Source organism: Apostichopus japonicus, chromosome 19 (genome assembly GCF_037975245.1).
Source record: "Apostichopus japonicus isolate 1M-3 chromosome 19, ASM3797524v1, whole genome shotgun sequence".
In the NCBI taxonomy this organism is placed as follows: Eukaryota; Metazoa; Echinodermata; class Holothuroidea; order Aspidochirotida; family Stichopodidae; genus Apostichopus; species Apostichopus japonicus.
This window is the reverse complement of record NC_092579.1, coordinates 21,842,796-21,859,744: the sequence shown is the minus strand read 5'-3', so window position 1 is coordinate 21,859,744 and position 16,949 is coordinate 21,842,796. Positions and strand designations below refer to the sequence as shown.

The 16,949-nt window shown below is 37.5% G+C and overlaps 1 protein-coding gene across 4 annotated transcripts in view; it reads right to left on the bottom strand.

The window, feature by feature from the left end:
- LOC139960461 (uncharacterized) overlaps positions 1 to 16,949 on the bottom strand; it is a 33,161-nt gene that overhangs the window by 3,433 nt on the left and 12,779 nt on the right. For 3 of the 4 annotated variants that reach the window (XM_071958828.1, XM_071958830.1, XM_071958831.1), the window contains 15 exons: positions 15,162 to 15,207; positions 14,404 to 14,497; positions 12,753 to 12,893; positions 11,724 to 11,845; positions 11,037 to 11,139; positions 10,274 to 10,459; positions 9,475 to 9,604; positions 7,931 to 8,043; positions 7,188 to 7,350; positions 6,403 to 6,522; positions 5,628 to 5,692; positions 4,103 to 4,154; positions 3,741 to 3,790; positions 2,141 to 2,431; positions 14 to 1,609 (listed from right to left, as the gene is read on the bottom strand). In XM_071958828.1, the coding sequence (XP_071814929.1) occupies positions 14 to 1,609; positions 2,141 to 2,431; positions 3,741 to 3,790; positions 4,103 to 4,154; positions 5,628 to 5,692; positions 6,403 to 6,522; positions 7,188 to 7,350; positions 7,931 to 8,043; positions 9,475 to 9,604; positions 10,274 to 10,459; positions 11,037 to 11,139; positions 11,724 to 11,845; positions 12,753 to 12,893; positions 14,404 to 14,497; positions 15,162 to 15,207 (3,272 nt within the window). The remainder of the gene's footprint in view (positions 1 to 13; positions 1,610 to 2,140; positions 2,432 to 3,740; positions 3,791 to 4,102; positions 4,155 to 5,627; positions 5,693 to 6,402; positions 6,523 to 7,187; positions 7,351 to 7,930; positions 8,044 to 9,474; positions 9,605 to 10,273; positions 10,460 to 11,036; positions 11,140 to 11,723; positions 11,846 to 12,752; positions 12,894 to 14,403; positions 14,498 to 15,161; positions 15,208 to 16,949) is intronic. The other variant, XM_071958832.1, reaches the window with a different exon arrangement.

The following is a 16,949-nucleotide window of genomic DNA, read 5'->3' as shown; positions in this document are numbered from 1 at the left end:
GTAATGTTCTTACCTCTCTGTCTATGTTGAGTAAATGTCTTCTGTCTTTTGTCCCTTTGTGCTTTGACTTCTTCTCCTTTTCATGTTTGGAACTTTGTTTCTTTTCTTCATCTTTATCATCAACATCTTCCTCGAGTTCTTTCTCTTTCTTCTCGGTTTTCTCTTTCTTCTCCGTCTTCTCTTCCAGAGGGTTTTCTAAGTCTTCTTCTTTCTCATTTTTCTCTTCTGTTTTGATTTCCTCCTTCCCATCTACTTTACCAACCTCTCCAGCATCAATACCACTGTCTGGCAGATTTCCCTCCCCTGCCCCCACTTTGCCCTCTTCTATGTCGGTAGCCCCGTCGTCGTCCTCGACGACGTTGTCCCCATCGTATAGATGTGACTGTAGCGCCCTCTGGTTACCTCCTAGAGCCTGCAGATCTCTCTTCTCTACATCGAGTGCACCTGGGAGTCCTCCCACTACTCCTTGATCGACCATATTTAAGTTACCTCCACCCTGCAAGTCGAGTCCGTTTACGTTTAGATTCAGGTTGGCGACCAATTCGTCTGGCATGATAGCTATACCGTTCTGGAGGATGGGCTGCAATCCAGCGGGTCGTTGTAACAAGGCTTGTTCATTCTGCTGCTGTTGCTGAAAACCTTCAACCTGCATGCCTGCTACTGGTTGCTGTTGTTGTTGAATTAGTTGCTGCGGATCCTGCCAGACATTCTCTGGAGCATTCATGAGTACTTGTTGCTGTTGAACTCCTTGCAAGACAGCTTGCTGTCCCATTCTATCCATCATTTGCTGTTGATCTACTGCTTGTAAACCTGGCTGCTGTTGTATCATATTAACTTGCTGTTGTAGGTAAGGTTGCTGTTGCATTACAGGCTGCTGCTGTTGCTGCTGCATCATAAGCTGCTGTGCTTCCTGTAAACCCGGTTGCTGCTGTAAAACAGGCTGTAGTGCACCTGGCTGCAAAATAGGTTGTTGTTGTTGCAACAATGGCTGCTGCTGCTGTTGTTGTAAAATAGGCACTTGTTGTAGCATGGGTTGTTGTTGTTGTTGTAACACAGGCTGTTGCACAGCAGGTTGCTGTTGTTGTAACACAGCAGGTTGCTGCTGTTGTTGTAACACAGGCTGTTGCACAGCAGGTTGCTGTTGTTGTAGCACAGGCTGTTGCACAGCAGGTTGCTGTTGTTGTAACACAGCAGGTTGCTGTTGTTGTAACACAGCAGGTTGCTGCTGTTGTTGTAGCACAGGCTGTTGCACAGCAGGTTGCTGTTGTTGTAACACAGCAGGTTGCTGTTGTTGTAACACAGCAGGTTGCTGTTGCTGTTGTAACACAGGCTGTTGCATAGCAGGTTGCTGCATAAGGACTTGTTGCTGTTGTTGCTGCAGCACAGCCTGCTGTTCTTGTTGCAAAACTGGCTGCTGTTGCTGTACTGCTCCTTGTTGTTGCATGATCTGCTGGTCCTGTTGCTGGGGTACTGGCGGCTGTATTTCTGCTGCCTGCTTTGGTAATCCACCCTGCTGTTGGAGGAGATCTTCTTCCTTCTGTTTGTTTAATAGGAAGTCTAGGGCATTTGCTTGATTTTCAATAGCTTCAGCCTGTTTTCTCTGCATCTCCTGTTAACGGTTAAAATGAAAAAAATAAATAGAGAATGTAGAAAGCAGACAACAATGAAACAAACTATGTTTAGTAACTTTACATTAAAACATCAAAATCATTTCTTAAGTTAAGTCTGACTTTATATCTGATAAACATCACCTGCATGTACCTGCACTCATCAGTATGAAGTAGTTAGAACCTGGAAAATGAAGTTTGTCGATGAGGAAAATACCAAGATCCCCTCATCTCTTAAAATTAACATAAATGGGGAAAAAAAGGCAAGGCTTGGGAAGTGTTAATTATGGGGAAAGGGAGAAAGAATGAATAAATACCTACAGGATGCAGAATATATCACTCCTCTCTTTATTGTTTCTTCATGTGCCCTTATCGTTTATCGAGTACAGTTTTCAATTGTTACAAACACCCCCCCCCCTACCCAACCCTCCATGCAAAAGTAACACAAACACATACACATTTCTTTCAATACAGGAACCACTATCTTTAAAACATGCAACATCAGGGAGGAATAGAGGTAGCGTTGGACTTACTTCCAGTTCTTTTATCCTCTTTGATTGTTTCTGGATGACCTTGGCCTCCTTCTCATGTCTCTTCCCATCAACGACCTTGTCTTCCTTCTCACCCTCCTCCTGCTTCACCTCGGTCTCTTTCATTTCCGCATCTCTTCTTTCGATGTCGTCTCCCGCTCTCTCTTCGTCCCCTGCTCTCGCCGCCTCTTCTTCTCTCTCCTCCGCAACCTCCTCCTCCTCCATATTTTCTTTCCTTTCGTCTGCATCTTTCTTCGGTGGATCCAACAGATTCTCTTCCTTTCTCTTGTCCATCTGAAAAATGAAAAAACGAGGAAACATGAAAAGGATCGTATAGCTAATGAGGTGTTATGCAAGTCTGATATGGCCAATACAGAAGGTCAGTTAAGCTCAAGCATCAAAATTGCACCGTCACAAAAACTTGAACGACGGTTTTCCTCACTGGGACATGCAATAACCTTATTTAACACTACTGAATGTCTGGGGGAGATCTCACAGCGTCAAACATCAGCCTGAGAGGCAGTTATTTTACGATACCAAGCAACGGAATGCACATGTGAGAGAAACGGAATGGCTTATCACTTTACACATCATATCGAGTGGCTATCCAATTTACAGTTGTAGCTCATTTTGGATATTGTTACCATTTAGAAGACCATTTCAGATGGCAAAATTGTGGATTTCTCCCATTTGAAAAACCCACATTACTTTAAAGACAGCCAGGGCTCAAACTCTCGACCTCTCATTGCTTCAAATGCCATTGCTTTTATACGCTTGAAAATAGCAGAGGGTTAAATATCAACAAATGTTAGCCACTTTACAATGCTTGATTGCAGAAACTGTCAAGCTGGTGTGACCTAAAATTACCCCTCCCTCCTTACTTTTCCCAGTTTTTTTATCCGAGTAGAGCAAACATAGAGAGAGATATATATGGGGGAAAAAACCTGTCTTTAGAAAAAAAAACAGAATGCTATTTCAAATTTACATGATGTCAATGCTCTCCTGACCACTTTTCATCTTGCCAGTGAACCCACTTTTTACCCCAGGGTCACTGTAACCCCCCCCCCAGTGAAGAGAGAATGTGGGTGATTTCTGTATTCACTACTGACACACATTATACGTTTCTAATTAATATCAATCATATTTACTAAGGAGGCATAAACCCACATATCATCTTTAGTGTGTATTGATAGAGATCGTTCTAAAGAACAGACAGTGATAAAGACAAATCTGATGTTTTAGATCTGTCTATGGGACCTGAAACCTTTCATTTTCTTTTTCTTTTCATATTTTTGAGGTAGTTGTTTTAATAAGTAAACGACAAACACAAAATTTATGAGCACATGTGGTCTGATGATGTCATATTTAGACTTGCTCAAGTCATCACCCTGGAGTGTGAAGGAACATTACAGCCTGCGATATCTCCTGAAAGGACCACACAAATTTCCCTTCGGTGTTTGGGTATAAGTGGTTCGTAACAGTCATATCTATCACAAAGACCAATTATGATGGTTAAGTTTGCCCTCTCCTTTGAAATAATCTCCACGGCGTTAAGGCAGACCATGAGAGACACTCAAGAGGTAAAAAAAGCAGGAATACACACCTCCAAGACTTCATCATTGTCATCATCTAATCCCTTATGTATTTCCTTTTCTGCAGAGAGAGAAATAAAGACAAGATGAACATGTATTGTTCATAAATTGCTTATTAAATAGCCAATTAAAGAGAAATGCATTCCGTGTGTGAAAGAATGATATTGGTGAACCTATCAATGAAAAAATAAAAACACTTTAACATGAGCTAACAACAACAAATGCAGAAAAAGAATAAAATTTGCTTTACTTCCATCATGATCATGATCTATTTGGCAGCGTTTAAAATCGAGAATCGAGTGATCACAAGATTGAATTTCCTGCGTATTAATTCTACATTAATCAGACGAATCGTTTATCATTCGAGACTCACCGATCTTGTCGTCCTTATCAAGGTTTTCATCTTCTTTCCCACCGGGTTCAAACTAACAGTTGACAGAAAAGTAAATAAGAACGTTTCATTCACATTAGCGAGGCTCATACAGACGAACACTACCTTCACACTACCAAGAATCAGACTTTTCATCACTGTAAGGCCAAGTAAACAAAATATGTTTTTTGTCTCTGTATGCATCCCTTTTATAGTTCTGCTTCTCCACCCCCCTCCCTCCCTTTTTTTGCAAATGATCAAAAACTGCCATTTCAAAAGTGGTTTGATCCTTTGAACCATGTAGCTGCATGTTTGGAAATAATTTGAGAAAAAAAATCTCAGAATTACCCCATACAGTATTGTGTGGACTTTATTCAACTATCAAAGTTCCAAAGACTAAAAGCACAATTTACTTGGATTGTTTAACAATCCAAGTAAATTGGATTGTAGGTAATACCTACATTTTGAGTAGACAAAAGCGACACTGTTATGGAAATATAAAAATGTCCTCTGTGTTACTTTCTTAAAGGAGTGTCAGAAGAGAAACATTACAATACTGAGCCTAAGACAGTAAAATGTCACACATCTGTAAATATAGTATAGAGACAATACATTAGACAAAAGGCACAAAATCAAATGTCGAACGCTGATAATCACTAGTGCTACACACGATACGCACTGTTAGTCTGCAGAGATAATCTCTACTGTTTGATAATCGACTCCGCCTAACGGCTGTCCGGTATATGGAAGCTCCTGCAGCTTTTCCGTTTGGCACAGTGTTTTATTAAAGTTTGCTCAAATATAACCTTACAAACCTACCCAAACACTACCCATGATGCAACACTTTGATGTGGGTATCAAACATGTCATACAGCCATTTGAAAAATCCAACCTCAATACTGTACTCTTATTCAAGATACAAGTCTTTGTTAAGTTATTTTCAGTTTGGCAGATAAGGCCCAACTTTAAGGAGAGTTAGCTCAGTGGTTAACGCCGGTGCCTTCCAATCATAAGGTCCCCGGTTCGAGTCACTCCAAGATTAATGTATGTCGTCCAGTTACAGAGTTGTTGACAATTGACAATTCATAATCATGGACGTTAAATATGAATCTAAGAGACTGACTTCGGTCAGCTTGCGGCTTTGATAAGCCAATGAGGCTTCTTTGCAAGTTCCTGCTTGCAGGAGGATCTAAAATACATACATACTTCCTGCAAAGATTACCCAATTTGTCCACACTCTCACTCGGCCCAATATCAATAGATAATATTCTTCTCTGTGAAGGACATATCCATAGGAAGTGTGCATATGTTCTTTTGTCGATGGAGATGTACTTTCAATAGGATATACAGTATCCTTACAAATTAAGCCTAACTGTAATGATAAGGTGCAACTAAACAGTACAGTGTGACCATTCATTGCACCAATGACATGCATATTCATAACCAGATATTTGCATAATGGTTATGCATTATGTATGAATATGTCTTTATGAAAAAGAATAGTTTTCCTGGTAAGAGCGTGACTGACCTGTTTTTCTACCGGAGCATTCGGAATCACTGGTTCCTGTCTCTCATTGCTTTTTGGGTGATGTTCTACGGACAGAGAAAATTGATGATAATTAACTGTTAAACCTGATTTAATTTCCTTCAGCAAACATCCCTGCCCCTTCAATGTTGCCCCTCCTCCACCCACACCCCCCCCCCCAACAATGGGGCCAGTTGAAACTACAGAGAAAATTGATGATAATAAACTGTTAAACCTGATTTAATTTCCTTCAGTAAATATTCCTAACCCGTGAAAATAATAAACTTTGAAACCTGCTTAAGTTACTCAAGCAATGGGGGCTGAGGAAGGAGGGGGGGAATAAATAAAACTTGTTTTGGAAATACATTGGTCTGCAACAGGGATACTTGTACTTTTGCCGAAGTAATATAACATCAAAAACAATATGTGACTGTACTGTTTAAACAAATATCTGTCCGCTTCAATGCCCGCCCCCCCTGCACCCCCTCCCCAACAATGCCAGTGTAAAGTACTGTCATTATTTTAGAAACAGCATCTGCAATACTACTTTTCTATCAAAGAAACAATATAATGAAAAAATAATTTCAGCACTAAAGAACTACTGGCTCTTTGATGTCACTTTTTAGACTTACTCAAGTCTTCAGTCTAGCATATGATGGAATATTTTAAAGAAATAAGAATATCAGGAAAAATAAAAATAAAAAACACTCCAGATTTCCGGTTGCTGGTCTGTCTATTATTTTGTGAAATTAAAACAAAAAGATAGAAATATCTTTACCTTCCTTTTCTCCTCTTTGTTTAACCCCTTCCTCTACCTGCTCATCTCCTAATTGTCCCTCTCCAAGTTTATCCACCATCTGTCTGGCATCTTCAAGTTTCTTCTCTATCATTGCAACGTCTACCAGATTTAAAAAAAAAAAAATTGACATTTTTGTAAAATAACTTATGACTACTCAATACACAACAATGTAAATAGTTTGCAAAATTGAGATTCAGCTGCCAAAAATCCTGGGCAGGATTTCACTTACAATGCTGGAATACAATCATTTATAATGTATTTAACGATAAAACTGTAAAGAATCGATATTGTGCTGTATATTGCTCTTGCTTTAATGGATCAAAAGTGAGTATGAAAATATCTCACAAATATCTACACATCACATGGAGTTACTTGAACTGTAACACAAAAATTTTTTTTGGGGGGGGGGGGGGTGGAGGGAGGGGTGGGGTGTGGGAAGGGTATGGGAGGGAGGGCATGTTATATTATGTTTTATGCCAGACATAATCTCCGAAGAGTGACTGTTATAATCTTGACGTTCACACTTCTAGAAAAATCCTAACAGGAAATCAGTGACAATATTAAAGAAAGAAAGAAAATTAAACATGTAAGTTCAAAGGAGATTGAAAAACTTCCACAAGATTTTCATGCCTGCAACAACACCTCTCCTTTTATGATTCTCATCAATACTACCAAAGTTAATGCACAAGCAATTAAATTAGCTGGAAAACCCAATGACGAAAAAAACAGAAAAAAAAAAACATTTTGCAAATAATTTCCCTCACCATCTTTTAATCCTTTCTTGGCTTCCAGGACAGCCATGTCCTCTTCAATGATGTTGACACCTTTGTCCTTGTAAGGTCTAACTTCCGCCGGGCCGCCCATTGCCTTCTGAAGGTTGTCGTAAGTACTAGCAGTCATTAAGAACATGCCCACCAGGAAGAGTGCCTGATAGTAAAGATGTACACGTGATATGGTTTTACTTGTCTTAAGGCCTTATCTCCATGTTTGATAGCAGAAAATTCACTGAAATTTGTTTCACCAGGTTTTTTTTTCATCAGTACTTGTTTTGTTTTTTGGGGGGGGGTTGGGGGGGGAGAAGGGGCAGCAGAAGTTGGGGATAGAGTAGGGCTTGACATCATCACACTAAAACTTTTGACACATGTTTGGACTGAACCAAGTGATCATGAGGTGGGAGGGTGGGAAGGGGGCTTGCATGTTTAAATTTATATTCAAATGGTCACTTGATGGGTCATAGTAAATATTGAATAGGCATGTTCAATTACTAAATTAGTGAGGTCCTGCAAATTTGGTGTTGCAGTATCTATTAAGCTCTGACATGTAAACACTGGGCGCTTCTGTGCCACAATGTAATGTGAAGCGACGTAACCTTACAATAGTCACATCCAAAGGTTTTCACAACAGTAACGTGCACCTGTATGCGAAATACTGTTACGTTCCAACTATATGACTTCTACGTAATTCAAATTAATCCATATCACTGATGAAAACCAAACTGCTGGCTTACCTTAGCTGAATTTCTCCCTGGTAGTCCTGGTACCCTCAATACGATGAGGGATGGGAACACAAAGCAAATCAGATTACCCATTGTTGCTCCCGTGAAGCCTAACATTACTTCCACTGCAAAAGAGAAAGCAATAATAAAAATAAACATTATGAGAATCTAGCATGAAAAATCAACAGATGCAACTTTTGTCTTCACCTTGAGGATACCAATTGAATATAGAGATATGAAAATAGACGCTAAAGCTATCAATCAATCGCTTATTTCATAGTATTGGACAGTTTGGCAGAACCGGTTCCCACATAAATGTATGACCAACTTTAATGCAAACCTTGTCAAAAACTGCATTAATGAGCCCTTTGCAAATTGTAAAGTAGTCCTCAAGGAAATAATAGGTGACAGAGTTACGTTATCAGGTTTCATTAAAATTAGCCATGGATAACGTTCCTAAATATGAAGTCAAATTAATGGCAAGAATTTGAAGGAAAACTTCAAAGAACCTTCCATTAACCTGAGACATTTAAAGGCATTGAAGACTCGCCCAAACCGTGTGCGGCCATCTGAAAAAGTTAACTTTCTGTTGATTGTAAGTGACGTTTTGTTGTGTCGCTACAAAATGCAGACAGTAATGAAATGTGATACCTTCATTGTTATCTTTAGCTGGACCTGAGATGTCCATCGCTGTATCGTTTGTATACTGTGCTGTGTGTATTGAACGCAGCTGTATGTACTGACTGTTCACCAGTGTCTAATTACCGACGGTAGCAAGCTGTGTGTGTATTTTCTGGGATCGATGGTGGTATTTAACACTTCTGTTACACCTCATTCGAACTAGGTCAAATTACCGGCATTAGACGTTTCTTTTTGCGCGAGTCTTCACACCCTTTAACTGTTTATGTTAACCCGTCTGTGACCCATCGACAATCCCCGTTAAAACTTTAGCTATCCCTAACTGCGCAAGAGATTGATTCAAGTCTCAGCATTTTGTGTCCTTCCATATTAGTGACTTTAGAAGAACCTTCTTCACTCAAGCAGGTAAATTAATAGCAGCTGAGTCACTCAAGAGGATAATTAAGTCTAAGGACATGGACATTTCCATGTGTAAAAAACAGGTCCATGGATCACAGAGATGTTCATTGATGATCTACGTGCATTATCACACACAGTAAGTTGATAGCTATAGTATTACTATATTATTAGTATAGTACTACTAGAGGTTATAAACCCTCTATCATTCATGAACAGTAAAGCAACCATGAAAAGAAGAATCCTGTGACAGCCAAGTTCTGACCATTTTTTTACTCGGGTATTTTCTTAGGAACTGGTAATTATGGGGATGTACACGTTGCTACCACATTGCCTTTGAGGTTCTTCAGATATCTCCCAATGCTATGTGCACTTTCAACCAAATCTGGCCCTCCTTCACTCCCCACCCCCCCCCCCCCCCCGCCCACCTCCCCAGCCACTCTTACACTGCCAACATGTAATGGTTGATTTGGAAAGAATAAGAGTTATTGTGAAAAAGCAAAATTCATACACCTGCTTACCATTTGGTATAGTAATACCCAGACAGAGAGTTGATATTACAATAATGAATGTGATGAATCTCAACTTCCCAGGAGGAATGTATTCTGGACCTCCGGCTCCTCCTCCATGAGGATTCTCTAAAGAATGTGACTGAAATAAAGAGAATTCATGAAAAAAGTCCAAATCATTTAATCAAGATTCTATGTACGGTAGGATGGCCACTGGCATTGACATTAAAATGGAGGACACATAAAAAAAAGTCACGGAGATGCAAGCTCACATCTGCTGCTGGTCACGAACCATGTTTCAAAGCTTGTGGAAAACCCTGTATGTTAACCATTTCACGATGCCATTAGGTCCCACTCGCAAAGTTTAGTAGACAATAAGTAAGTACAATGGCTGGCACTTTGCACAATGGAAATGTATATCTGTGTATGAACAGCTAAATTTACATGTGGAAGCTGGCATAGTACACACCCAAGTAATGTTTTTTATAAGAATGAGTAAAACAAAAATTATCATATAAATTAAAGGTATGCTGTATTGGCCCCAAATATGCTAGATATTCAAATATGGTCACCTTGATCAAATTCGTAAACTGTTTTTATTACAACCTTCGAGGAAGTTTTTCCTCACTGGGACATTCAGTCATCTCGTGTGTTCCCTTAACAATGTCTGAGAACAATTTGGAGAGTAAAGACCTCCAGGAAAGTACGTTTTGAAAAAGTTCTAGCCATCATAGAGTGCTATAATTTGGGGTCAGTGAATTTAAACTTTTTATGTAAACTCAAAAAACAAGTCTGAGGTTGTACTACTCACCGAAGAGAAAAACAAGGTGTAGATACTGGCGCGGCATGGAAATACGCAGAGTGGAAAACTAAGAGCGACCGAGAAGGTGAATCCTAATCGAAGGACCTCGGACATGAAACCTGGTTGAAAGTCTAAGAGTATGTCTCCTTTTGGTCCACCTCCTTGGTGATATAAAACGTAACCAAAGAACCCGACCTGTCCAAGCAGAGAGAGGAAAGAGGTAACATATAAGATTGTAATTATTGAAGAACAGTTATACTTTTCCTCAACAAATAGCATGACTAGAAACAGAGAGCATGGAGAGGAAAAAAAAACCCAAGATTTCTTATATGTTGTACATCTGCATAGAGATGTATGCATGGTACAGACTAGCTCTTTACTAGATTTGGTTTGGCTGTTCCAGGGGGTCTACATGATAAGACATTTTGAGGAACTTTCCAGCAAGTTACTGAACTCAACAGTGGGAAAAACCTTTGTACCCATGACTTATGATCTTTCATGAGGACTGAGCCATGACCCCCCCCCACCCCCCACAACATACCCACCCATCAGAATCAATTAATGCTCTGAATGCATGAACATCATCTTGGCCTAGGGATTTGACGTTGAGAAAAAAAATCTATATTTTCCGGCAGGCTCCAGAAAACCAGGTGAACTTTCCTGACGTCTGGGTGAATCCCGCAACCCACCGACTCATTCGAGTGGAACCCAATAATTTGCGCTGGACTGTCACCTTAGCCCTTCATACAATAATGTATGGTTTCATACTCACAGACATATAGATCGTACACACAAAACTGACGGCTTTATTAACTACATCTTCCATCTTTTTAACGGTTCTTTCGTGGAGAGTCTCATAAACAGGAAACAGAACGCTGTGGGCAAAGACGACAACAATCTAATGATAATCAAATACTACAGAACTGACTATAAAGAATATTAAGATCAACACAGACATTTGCTGGCTAGAAGTGGTCTAGTTTACTTTTAAGAATTGATCAAACTTTGATAACTATAGATAAACATGAATGGTTCTAAACTATCTGGGGATAATTAACCCCTCTCCCTTCCCCCTTTTCTCCCCTCCCTACACCCCTTCCCTCCCCTTTTTATAGTCAAAAGTTGTTGTTCTGGTCTTCGTTGTACATCATGTTACAAGTACAACCGGTTATGTTACCCTTCCGTATCATGAGAAATTGAAATGCGTGCATGGGATATTTATATCTATGAGAAATGGTAACCGGGAATCTGCCGGATGGGCCATAAAATTATTGCCCAATCGAAACCATATCTAACAGGCTATAACAGTTAGTATCTTCTTAGATAGGGAAGGTCTATGTCTTAACATTTCACAAGTTTCCTCAAACTTGAAAAGAATGACAAGGTGCATGCTATTTGACGATTGGTGTATTTGCAACAATCCAGAGTTGCGAGAACAAAATTGTGGATTTTTTCTTACGTTTGACAACTAAAAGCAGCTGAAAATATGGACACTCCTCTGAACACACCAGCAGGTTTCCAAAACGAGATGGATTCAAACCATTCGCCCGACAACAGGGACGGAAGGCAATCAAAAATTATCTGCAGGAGAGGAATGGAAGTACAATCAATAATTTATATCATCAGTAAACAATATAGAGTATCAATGTGAAAGAAAATGAAATATGCAACATCAAGTTTCCTATAGTTATGTTATTTATTATTTTTAAATTACTTTTTTGAATTGTTTTATTGATTTAATTATTGTAGCTGCAACATGTAATTATCATATAAATATGCAATAATTGCATAATGTATACAATATAACATATTACTTTTGTTATACCAACTACGTATCATAATAAAAATTAAGAGTAATTGTTCAACAGTATAATTGAACACTAACGAGAATCACTGAGAAAGATAATGAACTATATGACAAGCTTCCTAGAGCTACGTACAAATTACGGTCTTTACGAAATTATCACATATATCATAAAGAGAAAAACTTGGAAATTTTTCAGCTAGATAATGTGACTACATGAAATCATATATAGTTATACCACATTTACATACAGCATAAATATATACTACAAAAAGAACTTTAACAAAAGGAAGATAAGGTTTTCAACATGAAACTAGTAATTTAACAATAGTAATACAAAGCTATGTGAGAATGTAATATTACAACAACTTTTATATATAGTAACAGAAAACTGAGGTATCAATATGTAACAACAGCATGTTTGGCAGTACCTAACTATGTAGTAATTAAATAGGCAGTGAAGGTGAAGAACAAACATCCTTACATTAATAAGCACACAACAATTAGACCTCTGAATCATTTCAAAACATTGTATGATCATGTCGTCATGATAATGAAAGTCATAAAAGAAAAAAGCTCCTTTCATAACCATGTAATAACGTTATAAAACAGTACATGCAAAGGTACAATGTAACTATGCACAGATTACATCAACAATGTATAAACCTGAAGATTGAGACTCACATCAGCTGTAAAGAGAAGATAAAATACAATGGAGATGACGCTGATGGAGCTAATACTGTCCAGGCTCCGCCTCTGGGAGAGCGGCATAATGCAAAAGATGGCTAGGAAGATGAGAAACCCTGCCCGTAAACGGCCATCGTTCTAGAAACAAACAAAAAATGACCAGATGTAAATAAAAACAATATGAAGTTTCACTAGAAAGTGAAATTGACCTTTCAATGTTCTTGTAAGTATCAGGCTTGGGGCGATTACATCCGAGTGTAATCGATTACGATTACTTGAGAATGTATGATTACGATTACGATTACAGCCTAAAGTTGAAGTAATCGATTACGATTACGATTACATTGTAATGTAATCGTGATTACAATCATGATTACATTGTGGTTACTTGCACAATCCTCTGCATATCTGTTTAATATAACTCTCTGCCGGGAAATAGGGCAATGAAATAGGGCAAAGGAAGGGCATTTACAGTATATACGGACAAAATTGTGGAAGTATATCTACAATTCCTACCAGGCATTAGACATTTATGCCTTAACACGTTTAAGATGTGTAACCCATAAGTCCAGTAAAAAATACAATTTAAACAGACAATTAAACAGACAACCAGTTGTGTATGCAAAAGGATTGTGAACGCTGAGAGGCAGCATTGAACAGAATAATTCAGGTGATAAAAAATCCTTGAATATGGCGATCAAATCCCCAGTACTTCTTAGTATATAAGTTTATTGTGCTAGAGAATTCTAGAAGCAGGAACACTTCTTTGGTCACACTAAAAGCCAATAGTAAGAATTAGTTTTAATCATTTCTACTAATTTTGCCCTTCTCATTCAAATTTCACTGTAATCATAAATGTAATACGATTACGATTACTTTGCCCTTGTAATCGATTACGATTACGATTACTTTGTAATTTTCACAAAAGTAATCGATTACGATTACGATTACTTCAAAAAATGTAATCGATTGTAATCGATTACGATTACTGATTACGATTACCCCAAGCCTGGTAAGTATTATTACTATGTTTAGTTAAATTCAAAGAGATATATTAACTTGTGACAGGAGTATTTCATTATGCAAGAGACTTATTGCTATTCTGATCAGACAGACAGAAATAAATTAAGTCAAGCAGACAGACAGACAGACACACAGATGCATTGTCATAGCACTACAATGACCAACAAAGGTGATGCATATTCACGTACTGATGAAAGCTGTCAAAGTTAGAATTTTCCTTTAACTTTAATCATAAAAGATATTTACTGCTAGTTAGTAATTTAGTTTATTCATCTTACTTACTATTCTTGTTCGTTTGTTTGTTTTTGTGAAAGAGTGTTACTGTTTTCTACAACCCACTTGAACCTTGCCGCCATATAAGAAAGGGGCTATTTAAAGGCTAAAATATAAGTTTGTAACATGTAACATAACATGTGCACAATGCAAGAAAAAAATAACCCCAAAAGAATGGTGTCTAAAAGCTTCCATCCACTTTACTTTGGTTAATACATTTTGCAAACAGCTTATCTTCTAAGTTGTTTACTGGATATGATTGTTGGACTGTTGAAGCTTAAAACATCGCCTTTCTTTTGGTTCCACATATATAAAGCAACACTACAACAAGTGTCCCAACAGTAATACTTACCTCTAATCCAAACCACTTGGATATAATTGCTGGCCCGAGATCTCCCATTATAATAAAATATGCCACACAGCATGCTATCAGCAGACATATTATACTGTAAAACAATAACAAATAACACAACATTTGTAGAATGTAATAAGTTGAGGACATTAGATATAGACCACAAAAATACTAAATGTTAAAGGAATGGCACAATAAGGGCAAAATGAAATGTGGTGAGATACAATGAAACGGAAAACAGGAAAATATGGATATGTACCATACAACCAACATCAGTCCCTGTCTATTAATACTTCCCAGTCGTGCTAAAAATCAAACTCCACAAGAAAATTAGGGGTGTGGTAGGTGTGCTAAAAGTCCCACTCCTCATAAGTTTAGGTGTGCTGTTTACATTCACAATGTGTGACTGCAATTGCCCTCCTGGTGTAGGGTACAAATATATATTCCAAAATTTTCAGTGAATCTAGTTAAAGGCCATTTTGAAGGTTTGTTAATCACACACGTAAAGACCAATTCAAGCATGGGATGAATTTATGAACGAAAACAAATATTATTAAAATTGGCATCTGTCAGTTTCGTGCACTCTCATTGGAGGATTTTGTCACATGTTAATCCGTAACACTCTTGATTGTAAGAAATCGTCATATATGAATAGGAAATTATTATTTCAAATTAATTTGGCATTATATGGCAGTGTTTGGTGTTCTCATTGGCTCATTGTAGGCACAGCATACACATCCATATAATGGAAGATTTACCTGAGTTCCACAGCCAACTTTCCAACTCCCCCTAATGTGTGATATGCTGTGAGAGAAAGAAATAGAAACAAAATGAGACTACATTAATTCCTACGACAGTTTTACACTGGAATCCCAGTGTTATGATAATTATCTCACACAGCACACCTTGAAGTGAGCCATAGTTGGTGTGTGTTTCATTCATTTGTTCAGTTTTAATTAAAAGGCAAATGTAATCATCCAAAATATAAGTACTGCTACTGTAGCATACCCAAATGCACAATATTACTATGTGACCTCAGAACCAACACCTGTAGACGGGTCATTACGTTCCTCACGCTCCCCCCTGCCCACCCTCCCCCGCCCTCTCCTCGATCTATCTACCAGCATCTAGCATGTACAAGGCATTTTTTTGGTTAAACATTTACACTCTAGAAATTGCAATTGAGAGTCTAATTATCTACTTTTCGCTAACCAATACGAATTGAGCATACGACGGCTCTAGCATATAATTGCTAATTTGTTTTTGTATTTTGGGGTTTTATAAGCGACATCAAATGCAACTTAAAGTAAATCATGCAATGGTTGAAATCCAATATATTATTTCTTACAAACAGAGCTCTTTCCCTGTGGTAAAGTTACACTGTGAAACTTTGAAATATTCTAATATATTTCTAATATTATATTCCTAGCAGTGCAGGTCTTCGTTAAAAATTGTTGCTGGTACCATGGTACCTGGTAACACTATCACTGAGTTACGGTTATAAAAGAAAGAAAAGTGCAACGTTGAATCAAACAGCGTATAATCTGTATATATTAAAAACACATATATCTTTCAAGCTACGTTTTATAGTGTATATACATAGACACATAGATCTTTAAAGCTACATTTATACTATATATACATAGACACATAGATCTTTTAAGCTACATTTTATACTGTGCATATTAAACAAATAGCTCTTTAAAGCTATATTTATATTCATTGGGTTTGAATTTTGAGTGAGTTACCCCAAAGTTGCATCGATCTTGTTTTTTTATTATTACAATTACCAAACTTGCTTTGACATCATGAATACTTCTGATCTTTAAATTATGGCTGATAGAAATTACTGTTCTTTCAATGGTAGCTTGAGTTTCTAAAGGCAAGCCAGAAAACCAACAAAAGCTATTTGCCTATCCTCACAAACACCATTTCAATATTATTTGAATTCAAATACCAATAGCACCGTTCATGATAACTTGTTCTGGAAGAATGAATTGGGAAGTAACTGTACTGTACCATGGCTAGTCAAGTGTTAAATTTCACAAAAAGATAAGGAAATTGTTCAAACTTTTCCAGTTTTGCAACTGGTCATGTGTTTGATACTAATATGAGAAAGTCTCTTGGTGCAGAAAGTTTGAGGAACTACAGTAGTCCATTATCACCTGTAATATTCATGTATGGTGTAAGGTTGTTATAGCTTAGCCAATGTCCGCCATGTTATTTTCAAAATTGCCCAACGAAGTTATGCAAACAGCTGCTTCCAACAATGCTAACATATTGATTGATACTTGATCTGTGAACTTGTTATTCTTCTGTAGGATGTCAAGGTGAGATGAGAGTATATACACAAATATATATTTATATATATTAATATATATATATATATATATATATATATATATATATATATATTTATATATTTATATATATATATATATATATATATATATATATATATATATATATATATATATATAAATATATATATATATATATATTTATATATGTCCAACCATTCTATTACACGTGTATCTGTGTATGGC